Source organism: Motacilla alba, chromosome 18 (assembly GCF_015832195.1).
Source record: "Motacilla alba alba isolate MOTALB_02 chromosome 18, Motacilla_alba_V1.0_pri, whole genome shotgun sequence".
NCBI lineage: Eukaryota > Metazoa > Chordata > Aves > Passeriformes > Motacillidae > Motacilla > Motacilla alba.
Window position 1 is genome coordinate 1979646 of NC_052033.1, and position 17763 is coordinate 1997408.

General features: G+C 58.5%; 1 protein-coding gene across 8 annotated transcripts in view; it reads right to left on the reverse strand.

Annotated features, from left to right (window-relative positions):
- Positions 1-14611, reverse strand: part of MXRA7 (matrix remodeling associated 7) — a 28688-nt gene extending 14077 nt beyond the window's left edge. For 3 of the 8 annotated variants that reach the window (XR_005259359.1, XM_038157172.1, XM_038157178.1), the window contains exons 1-4: positions 14043-14609; positions 7162-7257; positions 4961-5021; positions 919-1018 (exon numbers count right to left, since the gene is read on the reverse strand). Coding sequence is in view for 7 of the 8 variants with exons in the window: in XM_038157172.1 (XP_038013100.1) it covers positions 919-1018; positions 4961-5021; positions 7162-7257; positions 14043-14468 (683 nt within the window). In the remaining variant the exon portion in view is untranslated. Of the gene's footprint in view, positions 1-918; positions 1019-4960; positions 5022-7161; positions 7258-14042 lie in introns of all 8 variants that reach the window. The other 5 variants (XM_038157175.1, XM_038157173.1, XM_038157174.1 and 2 more) reach the window with 4 other exon arrangements.
- Positions 14612-17763: the final 3152 nt, after the last annotated feature.

The window sequence follows — 17763 nt, forward strand, 5'->3', positions numbered from 1 at the left end:
TCCAGTTTCTGCTTGGTTCTTTTCACCAGACCAGCTGTGGTGGTATTTAGACCACGATTTGACAGGCAAGGGGTGACAAATGCCCCTAAATCACTCTCTGCAAACCTCTGGGTCCCACAGCCCTTGGGACAGCAGTGGAGAGAGCACCATCTCCCAGGCTTGTTGAGCCACCACGGGGAAATCAGTTCCTTGGAGCTCACCCTCAGGGAAGGGGTGTGAGCTGCAGACACCTGTAAGGGAGCAGCCTGCCACACAGCCCTCAGCTGTGGGGTTATTCCTTCTATAGGCTGGGGAATCTCAAGCCAAAAAGCTTGTTTTAAGTGACAGGACAGGTTTGACCTTTCTTCATGCAGGGCTCAGGGGGATACTTCAGCAAAAAGTGCAAGATGGACAATTCTCCATCTCCACCAGGCCCACTACTGGGTCAATCCCCACCACGTCCAGCTGAGGAGACAGCCCTGGGGATGGACACTTGCAGTGTCAGCCCCATCTCAGTGAGCTCTAGAATCTCACACTCCTTCACTTTGCCCCAGTGTTTCTGAGCTGTGCCCATGCCCTTGGTTGGGATGTCATCCACAGGCCCAAGGGAGGGGAAGTAACCAAAGGTCAGCCCCTCAGGAGATACCTATCAGCACAGAACTAATGGGATCAGGGCAAATACGCCAGCTGCATCAGCTGGAAAATTTGGTCTAAGCATCCAGAAGAGCTCCAAAGGTATTTAGGGCCACAGTGTCTCCATCTCCTAAATCAGTGCGACTTGATTTGTTCTTATATCTTCCTGGGTGGGAGAAGTCTGGAGCTCCAGAGCAGTGAGACACTGAGGGCAGTGTGGGGAGAGAGTCTGAGCACACCCAGCTTGCTGCAAGGGCACATCAGCCAGGTGGGCTTGGGCAAGAAGAAAATGGAAGCTAAACTTACCTTTGTTCTTCCTCTAGTTCTTCTTTGGACATCATTGACTTGTACTGGTTTCCCCTTAGCTTTCCAGGACTGTATTTGAAAGAAAATGTCTCATCTGCAGCTGGAGAGGGGAGAGAAAAAAAAGAGCAAGAAATCTGTGAACCAGAGACCTCTCGAGAGCCACAACTCCCAGCAGTGGGGTTGTTCCTTTGGGTGCTCTCTGCTCTGCTCCTGCACCCCAAATGCTCTGGCCTGAGTCAGCTGAGTCAGCTCCAGCCTGCAGGAAGGCTGGGCACTGTCAGGGAGGCAGTGTGGATCCCAGAGCAGAGCCAAGGTGCTGCTGGCCAGAGGATGGCAGGAGCCTGGCCACAGCCAGCACTGCAAACAGCCAGGACTGCTGTGAGTGAGCAGCCTGCTGGAAGCAGATCCAAGGAAATCCTACAGCACAGGAACCATATGCCATTGTTCTCCCTGGAGTCAAAGCCTTGCAGGCCCATCTTGGCTTATCAAGACATGCTAATCCTGCCCTGATTAACTCGCAGCATTTTCCGCTTCTCCTCTCCAGACTTGCATTCCTCCTCCCTCTCCTCATCCAGGGGCCCCTTCCCAAGCTTGGGGCTCAGGGATGGTGCCACAAGCAGAGCTGTCCCAGCTCTCCTGCAGCCCTTGACAAAGCTTGGGAAAAGAAGATGCCACATGGCAAACGCCAGGGCTGCAAACAGCACCGAGCCACGGCAGCCCCGGGAGCACCAACACACTGCCTCTGTCACCAGCCCAGAGGAGGAAGCCAAGGTCTCCCTTCTCCTGGGTGCTCTCCCAGCCAGCTCTCCGGCCTCAGCCTGTGCTAATTAGAGCACCAAAGCTCAGACTCTGAGCCAAAGCCGATCCTTTTCCAATCGGATTTAGTTCGAGCACTATTTGCTCTTAAAAACCTCTCCCGTGCTTTATCTCCCTACAGATAGGAGAAAACAACAGGAGGGGAGGTCAGTCCAAGAGGGGGCCCAGGAGGAGCTGCTGCTGTGGATATGTGTTATCTGTGGGCTTCTTATCCGAGAGCCTTTGTCTCCCAAGGACTGCAGGACTTGGCTGCTTCACGTCCAACCATCCAGCAAACTGGGGTTTGCACATTCCCAGAAATATCTGCTGCTTCCCCCGACCCTCAGAGCCCTGGGGATGCTTCCAAGGGGTGCACAAAAGGAAGCTGTTACTTCATGATCTGCACGGCCCTGAAAAATTGCACATTATCCACAAACCAGTATCCAGGATGACACCAGCAGGACCCCTAAAGGGGTGAAACTCCCCTGGCAGGAGAGAAACCCCAACTTGCACATAGCACATGGATGCATCCTCTGCTCCCAGGAGCACAGCAAGCCCCTTCCCATACTCTCCACTGCAATTGTGGCCATCTTCATGATTGTCTCTCCTTCTCCACCTGCCCAAATGAAAACCCCTCACAGGCCCTCCCCTCCCTTCCTCACACGCAGGATTCAGCACCAGCTTCCCTCTGTTTTCCAATCAATACTGCCCTTAAGGATTTTTCTCCTTGGGTCCAGTGCCTTGATTTTGGGATTTCTCCAAACCCAAGCTCATGCCCACATTCAGCTGCTGCCAGACCTTGGGGACCTCCATGTAAAAAGTAAGTCAGAGCCTGATTTTGTAGGTGGGGAAACCAGAGATCTCAGAAACAAGCAGTGCAAGGCTTCACTGGAGTGAAGCACAATAACTTTTACCAATTTACACGTCAAAAGTGTAATTTACTAATAAAATTTGGTAAGTTTTTGTAAAAAACCAACCAACCAAACAAACAAACAAAACAACAAAAAACCCCCACTTACATCTACTTTCTAGAAGAACCCCTTTAGATATTCTCTCCCAAATTTGCCCTAAACCAGGACACGGTGCCTGGAGCAACAGGAGTAGGATGGGAATTTCCCAGAGACCTGTCCCCTGTTAATGCCCACATTTCCTCACTTCTTTACATCTCCAGGCTCCTGATCCTGGGGAGCTTCCCTGGGGAGTCCTGGTGGATTACTACTCAGTTACTGATCTGGAGTGTCTCTCTAATCCCTAAATGCCATTGGGGCTCCCAGGGGATGCAAACCCTTTACCCAGCTTGGTCACAAATGTCTGCACACAAGCAGCCCGAGGCTCTGGTGTGCAGCCCCAAACATCCAGCTTGGCCATATTCCACTTCCCTCGGTGGGAAACCCTCCCCATGGGCAAGCAAACAAACAAACCTGGCTAGCTGGAAACCAGCAGGAATGCTGCAGCTTATCAGCACCTTGGGTGACCATAAAAGTGCACGGAGTGAAAATTCAGCTGGCTGCTGCTTTGGGAGATATTAGGAGAAAGGACAAAAAAAAGAAAAGGGTGTAACATCCTGTTCCTCAGGCTGGTGCAGAGCAGGAGCTGCTCATTACCTTTGTAAAGCTTGAAGGATTTCAAGGACAATTAAGATTGTTTCCCTCACATGGTTTTCTGCCAAATCAAGTGAGATTTGGGATTTAGACTGGCCCAAAAAGAGCAGTTTAGTTGCCACCTCCCCAGTAAATAATAAGGGAGAAGGGAGGCAAGGAAGGTCCCCATCTCCCTGCCCACACGGTGAGATTTAAAAAAGGAGATGGTGTGTGGCTTTGGAAACCTCTGGCTGGTTTCTGAGCTCAGGAACTTTCTCTGCAGATCGAAAACAAACTTCAGGAAACACACAGAAAAGGGGAGGCTGGGTTTTCATGTAGACAGGGAAAACACGACAGGAATAGGAGTGACCTACTTACTGAGAGCCTCCATGAGTTCATATTAAAGAAAACATTTGTCTTTCATCTCTCTGCCCTCACATTGCCAGGGCTGTGACCCTGAGCTGGCAGGGTGAGAGCAGCCCCAAGAGAGCACCTCTCCCCTGAACAGGCTTGCTGTGGCATGTTCCACACAATATCCCTGCCCAAAGTGGAGGGAGGGCTGCTCTGGTGGTTTTGGTCACAGGACAGCATCCCAGGCTGTGGGATCTCCACATGCCCCAGGGGAATCTCTGCTCGTGGGCTGAGTGGGACCAGGACACACAGGAGACAGTGAAGGAGGGAGCAGGGCTGGTGCCAGGGCACTGCTGGTGTTCCCAGCTGCATCCCTCAGCCCAGGCCGTTGATTTGCCCAGTCCTGTTAGAAAATACTTCAGAAATGGTGTGAATAATTCAGGAGAGGAGCCAGGGGTGCTTAGGGAGGACAGAGTGCTAGCCTGGTCTCACAGCCAGGGGCCATCACCTTGCCCCATCCCATTTGTGAGGATGCCCCGCAGTGCCAGGGCAGCCCTGAAACAGAGCTGGACCTGCAGAAGCAGACACCAGCAGAGCAGCATTGCTGAGCATCCATGTGGCAGGATCCACCCATCAATCCTCAAACCAGACCTCCCACAGCCCCCCACGGTGACATCCCCAGCCACCAGTGCTGCGAGGAAGCCTAGCAGGGTGGAATGAGGGTATTTTGGGAACCCTGTCTCCAAAGGAGCTTCCCCCGCCTCGCAGGAATGGCGCCAGGATTAAAATTTGATTCTCTGTGGCATTAGGCATAATCCTCCCGAGCTGGGGGATTGCCACACAGCACCTTCAAAGAGCCAGGCAGAAAGTGGGGCAGGGAAGGGGGAACACCCCAAGGCCTCCTGCTGCCCCAGCTGTCCCCAGCCACCCCAAGTCAGGACTCCTGGGGACATCCCAGCATCTCCGGGGCTGCTCAGGAGAGCAGAGTCCCCTTCAGACACACATTCAGGCACCATCTGTTTCATTTTCTTAGGACTGCAGCAGTTGTCACCCCAATTAGACAATTAATCATTTTCCAATCAACTAATTGGCTAATCAGTTAAACGTGGCCCTGACTAAAGCCCCCTGGAGATTGTCCTGGATGAGCAAGGAGCTTTTGGAGCAGCTGCATCACAAAGCCACCCCATGGCAAACAGCCCAAGGGCATCTGGGCAAGGGGTAGGAATTTCCTGGAGGAAGGAGACCATCCCCAAGCACTCAGGGCTCCAGACCTGTCCATAATCTCCCTGCAGAGTTCTGGCTTGCTTGGCACTCACCATCCTCATCCTCCGGCTCTCTCACCACCAGCTTCTCGTTTTCTGAGTCCACCTCTTCCTCCTGGAGGAGGGAGAAACACAACAGCCATGAGGAGAAGGTGCTGTGCCGAATAACCCACGTTTGGTTGGGGCAGGGCTGGGATGCAGAGCCTGGAGCTCCAGTGACAGGGCTGGGCACCCCTTCCCTGCTTCCTCCAAGGCCCAGGACAAAAGGATGCTTGCTAATGGGTGAGGTTCATTAGTCTGCTTCCCTCTCACTAGTCTGCCCCAGTGATCTGGCCCACCCAAAGGCTGTGAAATGCAAGTACCTCCCCATAATCAAAGAGATATTAACGTTTATAATCAGATATATTAAGGTTTTTAAGAAAAGCCTTGTGCCTGAGCACCTTCCTCCCAGCTGCACCCCTGCCACCCCTCCTGCCCAGGGACAGGCAGGGGACTGAGCCAAGAGCCACGGGGACTTCTGCGTGCCACCAGGCCAGGCTTGGAGAGGCTGTCCTGGCAGGAGGAAAAGGTGGATCCCCAGCCAAAGCCACCTTGCAGCCACGGGCCAAGGAGCTGCTCTGAAGCACAGGGACATTCACCAGCCAGGCCCAGGGGTAAAGGCAGCACTGGGGGTTGTGCTGGGACCCCTCCAGGAGCCATCCACAGCTGGGAGCAGCAACAGCACATCTTGGGGTTTTTTTAAAAGGCAAAGAAAGCAATTTTGGAAGTTTTGGGGCTCCCTTCTACAAGACACAACAAACTTCATAAAGCCCAGATTCCCTGTCCTGTGCAGAATCTCCAAGCAAGGAGACAGGGGAGCACCCCAGCTCTGGAGATAAGACAAGGATACATGGCAAAGCTCCTGCATGAGTGAGGGGAGCACCCCAGCTCTGGAGATAAGACAAGGACCCATGGCAGAGCCCCTGCATGAGAGATTTCCTCCTGCACAGCCCTGTGCTCCAGCTGCAAACCCCTGTGAGCTGAGCCCAGGGCTCAGCAGCACCCCGGGGTGTTTCCTGCAGCCTCCTGGCCCTGTGCACCCCATGGGCTGGCAGAAGGGCAAAGCAGCTGCAGAGAGGGGAACGGCATGGGAGGAGGCTGCCAAGCCTCCCATTATGAAGGGAAAAGCTGGAGGGAAGGAGACCCAAGAGGAATGACACTGCCCCAAGAAGGACCACGCAGTCGAGTGCTGGCTGTGCGGGGCAGAGCTTTGGAGGAGCTGCTGGAGCACAGCCCCAGCCCAGAACTGGGCTAGTTTGTCATGGGGGAGGAATGTGCATTATTCACTGCTGCTTGGCTTCCTCTGGCCACCCTGTCCCCCAGAAGGAGATGCCGCCAGGACCCCCACCCGCTGCAGCCACGGCTATTTTGGGCCACGCTTCCAAACATGGGCACTTCCCACTGGACACCCGGGCTTCCCCTGAGGATGGCTGGGAGGCACCCAAAGGGAGGGCACGGGGTGGGACACAGCTCTGGTGACTCGGCCACAAGCCCAGAGCAGCAGTTCCCCTCACATCCATCTCCCCCTGTGAGCTGGGACATCCCCTGGGAGACCCAGCCCTCCAGGAGCAGCCACAGGGAGGGAGATTTCAGCCTCTTCCTTGCCTGGGCATTAGGAACTGAACATTTAACAATGACAGCAAGCAGGAAATTTGGGTGGCAAACCTCCAAGGAAGGAAAATAGATCTGCTCCGACACAGAGGAAGAGACACTTGAAGGGAGCAGAGAGGGAGCAGGCAGGGATGCCAGGCTGGCAGGCGACAGCAGCGTGCCAGGGCTGTCTGGGAACCCCTGCTCGTGGCAGCCAGGAGCTCCCTACAGCACAACACTTTTCTGCTTGGATGGCTTGGAGGCAGATGCCAGCACCTCCCTTCCCCCCACGCTGTGGCCCCAGACACCACATCCCTGTCCCTCTGTCCCTCTGCCCTCCTGGGGCTGCTCCCTCCTGCAGCCATCGTGGTCCAGCAGCCTCAGAGGGACCCACCTCACTGACCCCCATCCCTGGAGAGTCACAAACCTGCACCTGGAACACCATTTCTTTCTGCTCCAAATGGGCTGAGTGATTAAGAGGCCACCCAACCTTACCAGGGGAGAACAGCAGGCAAGCTTTGCCCCCTTCCCCACAGCCACTGCCACCCTGGGACAATGTCCCACCCGCGCAGGGACGCTGGCACACCGTGGGCCACCTCCCCAGGCTGGCTCTCCCTCCCACACACCTCTGCATGGCTGGAAAGTGCTTGGTGGCCACTTGTGTCCTCTGCTTGTCCTGTGTGCCCGAGGCCGGATCCAGGCGAGGCACCCAGCGGTGGGATCTGGAAAAGGACAAAAGCTTTGAGCACAAACACCCCCAAGCCCTCCCTGTGCTCAACCAACCAGCCCTGGCAGCTTCAGCGCACGTGGACAAACGCTGAAGGTGGCCAAGAGCCCACCTTGCCCCACGCCTGTGCCACGTGCCAAGCCACGAATGGCTGCTGGAGTGAGGAACCCCAGAGACCTCCAGCGCCCCACCCTGCAGCCAGGGTTTGGAGCTCAGGAGCTGCTCCCTGTGGCAGCCCCAGCCCGTGGGTGGGACCAGGGCAAGGAGCCACCAGTGCCAGTGCCAGGCTGGGCTGCCCGTGTGTCCTGGCAGGGCTCAGGCAGCTGCCCAGGATGCTGATGCAGCAGAAGGGAGAGGACATGCTCACTTTGTTAATGCTTTGCCAGCTGCCTTCTCCATCACGGGCAAACACCCCCCGGAAACCTCCCCATCCCACCCTGCCATCCTGGGGCTGGGCTTTCCCAGCCCTCCCAGCCCCACAGCAGCTGCGGGTGGCCTGGACCTCCGTGTACAGCCAGCTTTCCCTGGCCAAAACCTTCAGCTGAAGGTTTCCCTGCTGTGCCTGGAGGGCTGTGGAGGAGGATATGCGTGGGCAGGGAGCAGGGACACCGTGTCCCTTGGCCTTGCAGTGGAATACCAGCATGGGGCTGGGAGCAGCTCTGGGCCGGCTGGAAATGCCAGCAGGGACAAAGCCCCACCTCGAGCCTGGCTGTGCCCGCAGCCCCTGTGAGCAGGGAGGAGGGGAGAGCCCTCTCTGCCCGGAGCAGCCCCCAGTTTCAGAGCTCTCAGCCCTGCCGTGGCCAGTGGGTGCTGCTGTCCCGGCATCCGGCAGCCCAGGCAGGGAGGAGGAAGGTCCTGGACAACACTGGGAGACTTGGACACCACAGAGGGCACCAAGGCACCCCAGGTGCTGCTCTTCTGTGGGGAGCACAGCCCAGGGAGAATGCAGGGAGAGTTTTGAGCAGCTGGGAGTGAGCAAGGAACAACTGGAGAAGAAAGGAGTGCTCTGTCCAAGAGCCCACAAATCAGCATCTCTCCGGTGCACACTGGCCACGAAAACCTCCCCGCAGGAAAAAAAAATAAAAAAATAAAAAAAAATAGGCGAGGAGCAGCACTGCAGGGAGCCGTGCACGTCATTATCCGGGAGCATCTGGAGGAGACTTGACACGGGCCGCCCCGAGCAGCTGCTGCGGCAAACAAAGATCTCATTGCCGAGCCAGGGACGCGGCGCGGCAGCTGCCGGGCCCCGGGGCCACGCCGGGCTGGGAGCGCTCCCTGCGGAGCCAGCCCGTGCCCCGGCACCCTGCATCGCACCGGGGCACAGCTCACCGGGGCTCCGGAAAGCCCAGGGTTAAACTCCAGCAAGTCATCCACCTTGAATAACAAGGCAGCGATCCATCTGCCTCGGCGGCTCCTGGCTGCGGAGCCAAGCATTTGTTGGATCATCACAAACGTGCTGCTGCCCTTTAGCTCCATGGCCACGAGCGAGACACCCATGTGTGAAGCTGACTCCGGCAGCGGGGTTTGGAGCAAAGCAGAGCCAGGACAAGGCTTCAGGGACGTCTTGGACACAGCCAGCACTGCCCGTGGAGAGCCCTGGGTCTCCCTGGGGAGGATGGCTCGGATAGAGGAGCTTGGCATCGTGACCCCAAAATGCCCCCTCAAAGTTCTGCCAGCACTGAACCCTCTCCCAGCCTATGGGAGATGGGAGCCAGGCTTCCCACTGCAGCAGCATCTGATTTTCAGCTCATTTCTGGTCATTTCCTCTCCACTTCCTCCATCCCTGCTGCAAACCCCTCTGAGCAATGGGCTTCTTTCTCAGAAAGGACAAGAGGAGATTTTAGGGGTGGTGTGTCCCTCATCCTTTCTTCAGGGACAGCCCTGGCACTTATGGGCAGGTTGGGGACAAATGAGTGCCCTGCTCCAGCTTCAGGAAAAGGGAAGATCCCAGGCTGCTAAGCAATGGGAGAAAATTATCTTGGATTAAACTCCTGGGCCCTATGTGTTGCCATTTATGGCTGCACTTTCTGCTCCAAGCCTGATGCAAGACATTGCAAGAGGGAAAGAAAGCAGACAGGAGAGAGCCAGCCAGAAAGAGAAAAGCCAGGAGAAAAGGGGAAGTAAGAAACCTTTAAAAAATACTGAATAATAATAACGTTGGGCAGAGTTTAGCAGAGCAAAGCAGCTGCTGTGTCAGCAGCTCCCCTTCACCCACCACTGGGGCTCTCCATCCTCCCTCTGGCCAGAGCAGCAGCTGCAGACCAAGAGCAGTTTTCCAGCCCTGGTGATGGTCCTGCCAGCTCTGGGGTGCCTGGAGAGGATGTCCCTCATATGGAGATGGAGCTCTGCAGGTCCGAGCCCCCCAGAGCGTGGGAGCATCTGCTCCTGCCACTTCCCCTGCAACTGCTACAGGCAAGGACAAGCCACAGACTGGGCAGAGCATTTCTGAAGCTCTGGGACCACCCAGCCCTTAATGAGGACCAGGCAGTGCCAGGGCTGGTGAGGAGAACTCTGGTGTGTCCCACAGCAGGGTGAGGAGCCCAGCTCAGCAGCACCCATCCCTGCAGGCACCATCACATCCCCAGATCACATCCAGCCAGCTCATTCCCTTTCTGCTACAGCCAACACCACACACCAGGATGTCCCCTGCTGCCCAGGTGAGCTGCATGGCATCCTTGGCAGGCAAAGCTGGCCCTCAGCTGGCAGCCCTTCACACAAGTGGGCACTTCAGGAGGCAAAGAGTCCTCATGGCCTCTGCCCCAGCAGCGCCCTGGCTCTGGCACAGCTCCAGGGCTTTACCCAGCCCACGGGGACCTGGGCAGCAGCCCAAGCTCCTCGACCCGTGCAGGGAACACAGCACAGACCCCACTGCCACCCTGCCCCTCGCACGTCCCAGCAGCAGCCCCGTGGTGGCATTCAGGGTGGGCAGGACACGTGCACAGGCTCCCTGGGGGGTGACACACGTCCTGTCTCGCTTCCCAGTTTCCATTCACTGCAGGAGATGATGCATTTGTCCCTGGCACAGGCTGCTCTGGGTGAGAGCTGGGCACATCTGAGCAGGCAGGGCTCTGGGTGGGGAGCCCTGCATTCCCCTGGCAGTGCTGCTGCCAGGGCAGTGACAGGGGTAGCACATCACCACATCCCTCCCCAGTGCCCTGTGGGACACTGGAGCTCCTGTCCCAGCCCTCTGGCAGTGCAGACACAGCCTGAACAGCTGCCAATTACAGCCAGACTTAATTAGACACCCTCTCCCCTGCAGCACAGGGAGGGCAGGCAGGAGGCATCGGGGGGGAAATGATGACTTTTTAAATGTAAAGGGGGCTCCTGGTGGGAGCTGGGTGGTTTGGGCTGCCTGGTGTGTCCAGCGGCACCGGGAGCCCCCAGGGAGGCACAGCCTGGGGTGGGAGGCACGGGGAAATGCACCAGGAGCTCGGCAGACGAGACAGATGAAGCCTTTGTGCCTCTGCTGTCCAGGTGACAGCCCCCAGGCTGCCCTGCTCAGGCAGGGTTTGCTGTCCCCTCTCCCCACTGTCACCCGCTCTGTTTGAAGCCCTCAGCTGCAAATTAACCCTTGGCACACCAGCCAGGCTGCCGTGCCCAGGCACTGCCCCCTCACCCTCCCCATCTCCAGAATATTTTGGCCAGGATGGCATCCCGGAGGTGGCTCTGGTCCAACACTGAAAACCCTGCCCGGTCCCTACCACCTGCCACCTCAGGACAGAATGGCTCATTAGGGAGTTGAAGTTTCTGACCGTTTCTCACCAGAACCACGCTCCACAGCCCCAGCGCGGCTGCCGCTCCCACCCAGTTCCCACCCAGCAGCTTTTCATTACGGGATTGCTTTGACAGCACTGCCTCATCCATTAACGAGCTGGGGATGGGGATGAGAACAGACAATGACAGACTAATTAAGTTTTTTTGCAGTGATGGGAGCCAGCAGAGACAAGGGGAAGCATTACCAGCAGTTAAGGGAAACAAGGACTCCTGGGCTCCTTTTCCTGCTCTGCCACTGGGTCATTTTGTAGCCCTGAGCGTGATGCTGCAGTGAACTGGTCACTGCAGAGAGGGACAGGGAGCCTTCAACTTTAGCCATTTTACCAGCCTTGAAGGAGATGAAACAGGAGGGAGGCCGAGACACGCAGCTGCCCCAGCAGATCCCAGTTTGCACGGGCAGGGAGCAGGGAAGAGGAGGCAGCGGGATGCGCGGCTCCAGCCCATCATTAACGCACCGAGGCTGCTCTCCCTGGGCGGGTTCATCCATCAGCATTTTGGTCGAGTGGTTAATGGCTGCGGGCAATGCGAGCCAGCCTGGCACAGTGCGTGCTAAGCAAACGGGGGAAAGAAAATAAGGAAAGAAAATAAATAAGGAAAGAAAATAAATAAGGAGAGGAAGCTCTCTGAGTGGCAGGCACAGCCCTCTGCCTGCTGATGTACTGAGGAGCCCTGAGCGTGCAGGAGCCAGCAGCCGGACAGGGTCTGGGAGCCTCGTCTGCTGAGTCACATCAGGGGACTGCAGCCCTGCCCGAGCCAAGACAGGCTGGAAAGGGAACGATTCCATCAGCAGCCGCCTGCAAAGCACTCCCTGCTCTGCCCAGAGCCTGTCCCATCCCTGCCTGTCATATCTAATGGGCTTGGGTCTGGGTGGTGCTGGAGGAGGGCAAGGATGAAGCAACTTTGAGGATGTTCATAGGGAGCAAAACCAGGGAATCCAGGGAGATCCTGCAGAGCTGTGGATAGTCTGTCCCACTCTGCCCACAGAGTGGATCAGCAGACCGGGCACTGCCACACGTGTGTGGTGCCTGCTGGAAGTGCACGTAGTCCCTCGCAGTCCCTCGGCCAGCCGTGCCACCCAGCCCCGGGGCCGGCCAGCCCGGCCAGGCAGCGCTGGCAGCCGCGGGATCATGCGCTGGCCACGGCTCCCAAACACTTACTCAGCATTGCTCCCCCTCCCACTGCTCCCCAGCACCGCTCACATCACACGGGCCTGCTCCCTGACCTTCCCAGAGACATGCTGCTCAGGCCCAGGGTGACTTGTCCTGCCTTGCTCACACGGTGAGGGAACAATTTCCCAGGAGGGAAAGCTGGGCAGGACCCTGTGCTGCTCCTTCGCTGTAAGAGGGGCTGAGGACAGTGAGGAGCCCCAGACCCATAGAGCCCAGCCAGGCTTCTGGAGGACACAGAACTCCACTCCCTGTTTCTTGAATAAGAACTCATTCCAGGCACACAAAACCCTGGTACTGCACCTGTGATGAGTGGGGACAAAGGAGCTGAGCCCTTCTCAAGGCAACAAGCATTGCAGCAGTGCCTATTCAAAGAAATCAGGCCTGAAGAGCAGCCGGGGGGAGGAAAACATTCCGAAGACATGAGCTAGCAGCAGAGGAACCTGTGGGCTCTGGCAGCCCTGAATCTGGCCATCTGTCCTGATGGGTGCTGCACCTCACCAGAGAGCAGCTCCAGCCAAGCAGCCAACTTTGGTGCTGAGCTGGCCCAGCCAGGACCCAGCTGGCTAACTGTGGCCCAGAAGCTCTCCAGAGATCCTGCTGCTCACAGGCACTGATAAATCACACGAGAGAGAAACAGATGTGGCTTCCAGGATGCTGTGTCAAGGCACGGGGCTGCTCGAGAGCTGTATCCAAGGGCAAGGGGCACTGGGAAGGGGACAAGGAGAGCTCCGAGGCTCAAAACCCACCAAGGGAGGTGCGAGGAGCACAGGGAGGCAGAGCCACATGGCAGCCCCGAGCAGGTCACCCGTGGGTGTTGCAGAGCATCACAGCACAGAGCAGGGTGTGCGAGCCCCCGGGACCTGCCCAAGGCTATCCGGTGAGTCAGTGGAGATGCTTTCCAAGGCGAGGGCTGAGTATGCACTGCCCGGCAGCCTGGAAACAGTTGCTGAGGATTACAAATGCTGCTAATAATAGTCAGGAGGCCACTGGGCCCCAGCCCTGTGCCCCGGCCCAAACACGCTGCCGGCACACGGCGACGCTCTCGCATTCCCGAGCCACCCCAGCGCTCCCTTCCCACCCTTGGGACAAGGAGCCACATGGGAGAAAGCCACCAGGGCAAGGAGTTCAGGTGCCTCAGGTTGTCACCGAGTCCCATCCAGGCTGGGCAAGAGCAGAACAAGATCTTCCCGTGGACACTGGGTCGCTCTTTTATTTTTAAACAAGATCCGGTGGAGAAGGAGGATTTATCGGGCGTTTATAGGCATCACTGCCCCCCCAGCCCCCCCAGTTCAGCCAGGGGTCAGAGCTTGGGGCCAGCATCCTGCTGGGGCTGGGAAGGAGTGGGGCGGTCCCTTCCCTGGGGCAGGCAGGGACAGAGCAAGGAACCAGCGCTGGCCCGGGGACAGTTTCTGTAACCCACAGAAAAGGGATGCGGATGGAAAGAATAAACACAAGCACATACCCCAGCACCTGGATAAGCTCTAGGGGAAAGGAAAAGACTCCCGGGGGTTAGATGTGCACACAGGAGAGGCTCACACTGACACATGCTTCTCTTCCCTTAAATCTTCACTTTCTTGATTATTTTTAGGAGCATTCCTCGGCGGACCGGGGAGGGAAGGAGCCAGGAACACCTCCCAAACCGCTGCCTCCCCGGGGACAACGGGCTTGTTCCCACCCGAAGACAAAACACGGGGTTTGCCGGGACCTCTCTTAGTTTAGGGGAAAACCCCGAGCGCTGCTCCCTCCCCGCCACCCGCGGGGACAGAGGGATGGAGAAGGGACATCACGGGGGGACTGGGGGGACCTCGGCTGTGGGACCTAGGGGAGCCGGCCTCACCTTGCTCTCCGCATCCTCCCGGTGTCCGGGCTGCCGGGGCTCCTCGGGGGGCTGCCGGGGCTCCGCGGGGGGCTGCCGGGGCTCCTCGGGGGGCTGCCTGGGGATGCTCTCGGCCGCGGGGCCCGGCTCCGCCGCCGCCTCCCGCTGCTCGGCGACCGCTTCCTTCCCCTCGTCGCCCACTCCGACCTCCTCCACCGGCACCCGGCTCCCCTCGTCCTCCGGCCCCTCGGCCGCGGCCGGTGCCGCCGCCGCCGCTTCGCCCCCGGGGCCGCCCTCCCGAGCCGGCTCCGCCGCGGGCTCCCGGGGCCGCTCCGCCGCCCGCTCGCCGCCGCCTCCCCGCAGCCTCAGGAAGACGGAGGCGAGGACGAGGGCCAGGACGGTGAAGAGCAGCGGGACGGCCAGGTACCAGTCCACGGCCAGGTCCATCCTGCCCTGCCGCCGGAGCCCGCCCGACCCGACTGCGCGGCCGCGGGGGGTGCGCGGGCAGCGCTCGGCCGGCGGGGCTGGGCCGGCTCTCGGCCGGCTTTACCCGGCGTCATCCGCCGGCCCTGCCCACCGCCCCGGCCCCCCCGGCCCCGGCACCCACCTCCCGCTCCGAGCCGGCCGCCGCAGCCCGGCCCCGCTCCCCGCCCGCCGGGGATGCGCGCCCGCACCCACCCGCACCCAGGGGTGGGAGTTGGGAAGGGGCGACCGGGAGAGGAAGGCTCGGGCTGCGGGCAAGCCGGCTCTGCTTGATGCGAGAGTCCAGCTCGGGGACAAGAGGATCTTTCATTAGACACTGCCGTATATCCACAAAGTCATTCCCAAACTGCTCGGCAGTGCCTTGCATCGTCCGATCCTAGAATCAGTTACATTGGAAAAGACTTCTAAGATGATGACCCCTGTCAGTGAAGAAATTGTTCCTAATACCCAAACTAAACCTCCCCTGGCGCAACTTGAGGACATTTCCTCTTGTCCTGTCACTCGTTTACGGATCCCATTCGAACAATGGGAAGGTGCCAGTCTCCCGGGACGCTCCCTGCAGGCACCCAGGGCTTGGTGAGCTCTGACACGCTGGGGTGTCGGCTGGCCTCCGGGCAGTATTTAATGAGCATTTGCACCTTTTAGCCCTTGGCTGGGTAGCGGAGGGGCTGGCAGGGCCAGGAAGGCTGTCCTGACTGCCCTGGGTGAGCAGCAGCTGGCAGCACATCCATGCCAAGCTCCAGAGCATCACTCCACCTTCCCCAGGAGCTGCAGGGGATAGCAGTGCCATACACTGCTGTGATACCCACCAGGTACAGTTGGTGCCGAGAGCAGCTGGGCTGCCAGAGCCTCCCCCCCGAGCATTCTGCTGCTGTGAGGTCTGAAAAAACAGGAGACTGAAAAACCAGGATGTGTCCAAAAGCCATCACAAACTGGCAAGCAGAGTGGCCAAGGAGTTGTCAGGTTCCTCTAGACTCTGCCGCTGAGGATTTCCTGCCTCTCGAGACTGCTGGGAGGATTAGCCAACCTTTTACACAGCAGGCTGAAATTAGAAGGCCTAAACTATTCCTGCAGGGTGAAACCAGCAAGGAGCGGGATTCACATGAGGGGAGCAGACATGGAATTCACCCCAGGAAGTTTCTTCCAGGGAAAAGGCTCCGGAGATACCACCCGGAGCAGAGTTTTTTTATTGACTGACCAAAGACAAAACTCAAACAAAGATGGGATTAAATCCCCGGGTGGGAGGAAGGAAGTGAAGCCATGATCCTCACTGCGTTTGTCTTTATGGGTAATCCTATCAGGCAGGCAATCGTTAGCGTATGGATAATTGTATTCTTAGCAACAACCAACCACGGTACTTAGCTCCCCTTCTCCCGCAGAGCTTTGCATTTCCTGGGTCTCGATCGTCAGAGCTGCTCTAGAGCTCAGCCAAATCACCCGGAGATTGGCAGCGTCACAGCGCTCTTTGGTTCAGCAGCTTTTCGATGTGTATTTGGTCCCTTCTGCCCCCTACTTGCCCTAATCCCAGTAGCCATGAAGGCATCGTCCCGAGTCCAGTGCATCACTTGCTTCCAGAGGCTCCCTCTGAGCTCTGGGAATGGCTCATGGCCAGAGACAGAAACAGGGTGGGAAGTTCCAGGGTCTAGGTCCTTGCTCCTGTGCTCATGGACTGACAGTTTTGGGCACAAAGAGGAATTCTGGGTGAGACTGAGGGAAACTGGGCACCGGGAGCTGCTAATAGGGTGACATGGGGTGTTTAGGTGTTACATTTCCAGCTGTCACAGTGCCCTTGATTACTGCCAACACCCAGGACACCTCCTGCTCTTTCTCCTGGCAGTATAAATTTTCCACAGCTCTTGGTTGGAAGTGTGTTGGAGGGTGTTTGCCCGCACAGGAATGCAGCAGCATGTGGCTTGCATTAACCCAGCACGGAGACAGAGCACTTCAGCCAGCACCCTCCGGAGCAGGATTTATCACTGCCTTAAAATAAGAGAAGCTGGTCCTGACAGCTTCTCCAGTGGTTGGAATCCCTGACAAGGGAATCAACAGGAGCTTCAGAGGGGCTCAGTAGCAGCAGCTCCTGGCTCTGGACCTGCAGCAATGCCCTCTCAGGTTGCTAGAACCTGCAGCACTCACAGGAATTGTGAGAGCTGTCGGGTTTGGATGCCTGTGAAAAACAACACTCCTGGTCTTGAGAGCAGCAGGCAGGAGCAGCAAGGACGTGTCTGCCAGAAGAGCTGCTCTAACTGAGCCAAACTCATGCAGTAACGAGGTGACAGGATCAGCAACAGAGCTCAGCTCCCCGTGTCCACGCTTGGGGTGAGAGCTCCTGCAGAACGTGATCTGATGGGGATGATCCCCTGAGCAGAATTCGGGCCCAGCAGGTCCCGTGTGATGCTGATCTGTCCCCTCCATGGCTCTCAAGAGGGAATTGATGGAGTACACTCGGCCTGGTCCCTGGCCAGAGCTCCTGCTGGGAGGCACAGAGGTATCTCTGGGGCTCCCCTATCAATTTACAAGGCACGATTGACACCTCCAGCTTCATCATGCACGCTGTGGGACGGGAGGGAATGGATTCACACTCCGGCTCAGCCAGGCAGGCTCCCCGCCAGGCACCTTCGCCCTGGGCCTGCCCGCAGCACCAGGAGAGACGAGCTCGGAGCCTGCTGGCAGTGGGGGCTCGGGGAGGGGGTCCCTTGGGCCCGGCACCCCCGGCCCAGCCCCAGCGCCGGCTTGGGCTGAGCCCGGAGTGGGGCGGCGGCAGCAGCTGGAGCGCGCTGCCCTCTCTCGGGAGGAGAACCGCCCTGCAGCGCCCGGCAGAGCCGGGGATGGCTGGGGACAGTCCCCGAGAGCTCCGGTAGAGCAGGGGACAGTTCCCGAGAGCTCCGGCAGAGCAGGGTTTAAACCCGGGAGGAGTAGGGGGCGGCCGGGAACGGTCCCCGAGAGTTTCGGGCGGGCAGGGGAGGGATGGCCGGGAATGGCTTCCCCAGAGCCCAGTCTGGGCAGGGGATGGCTGGAAACCATTCCCCAGAGCCCGGGGCAGGCTGGGTCCGGTCCCCAGAGCCCCGGGCAGGCTGGGTCCGGTCCCCAGAGCCCCGGGCAGGCAGGGTCCGGTCCCCAGAGCCCCGGGCAGGCAGGGGACAGTCCCCAGAGCCCCGACCCCGCACAGAAGCCGCTTTCACACGGCTGCCAGCCCCGGGCCGAGCGGGGGAGCCAAGGGCGGCAGCAGCTGAGGAGCTTTGCCAACAAAGGGGGATTC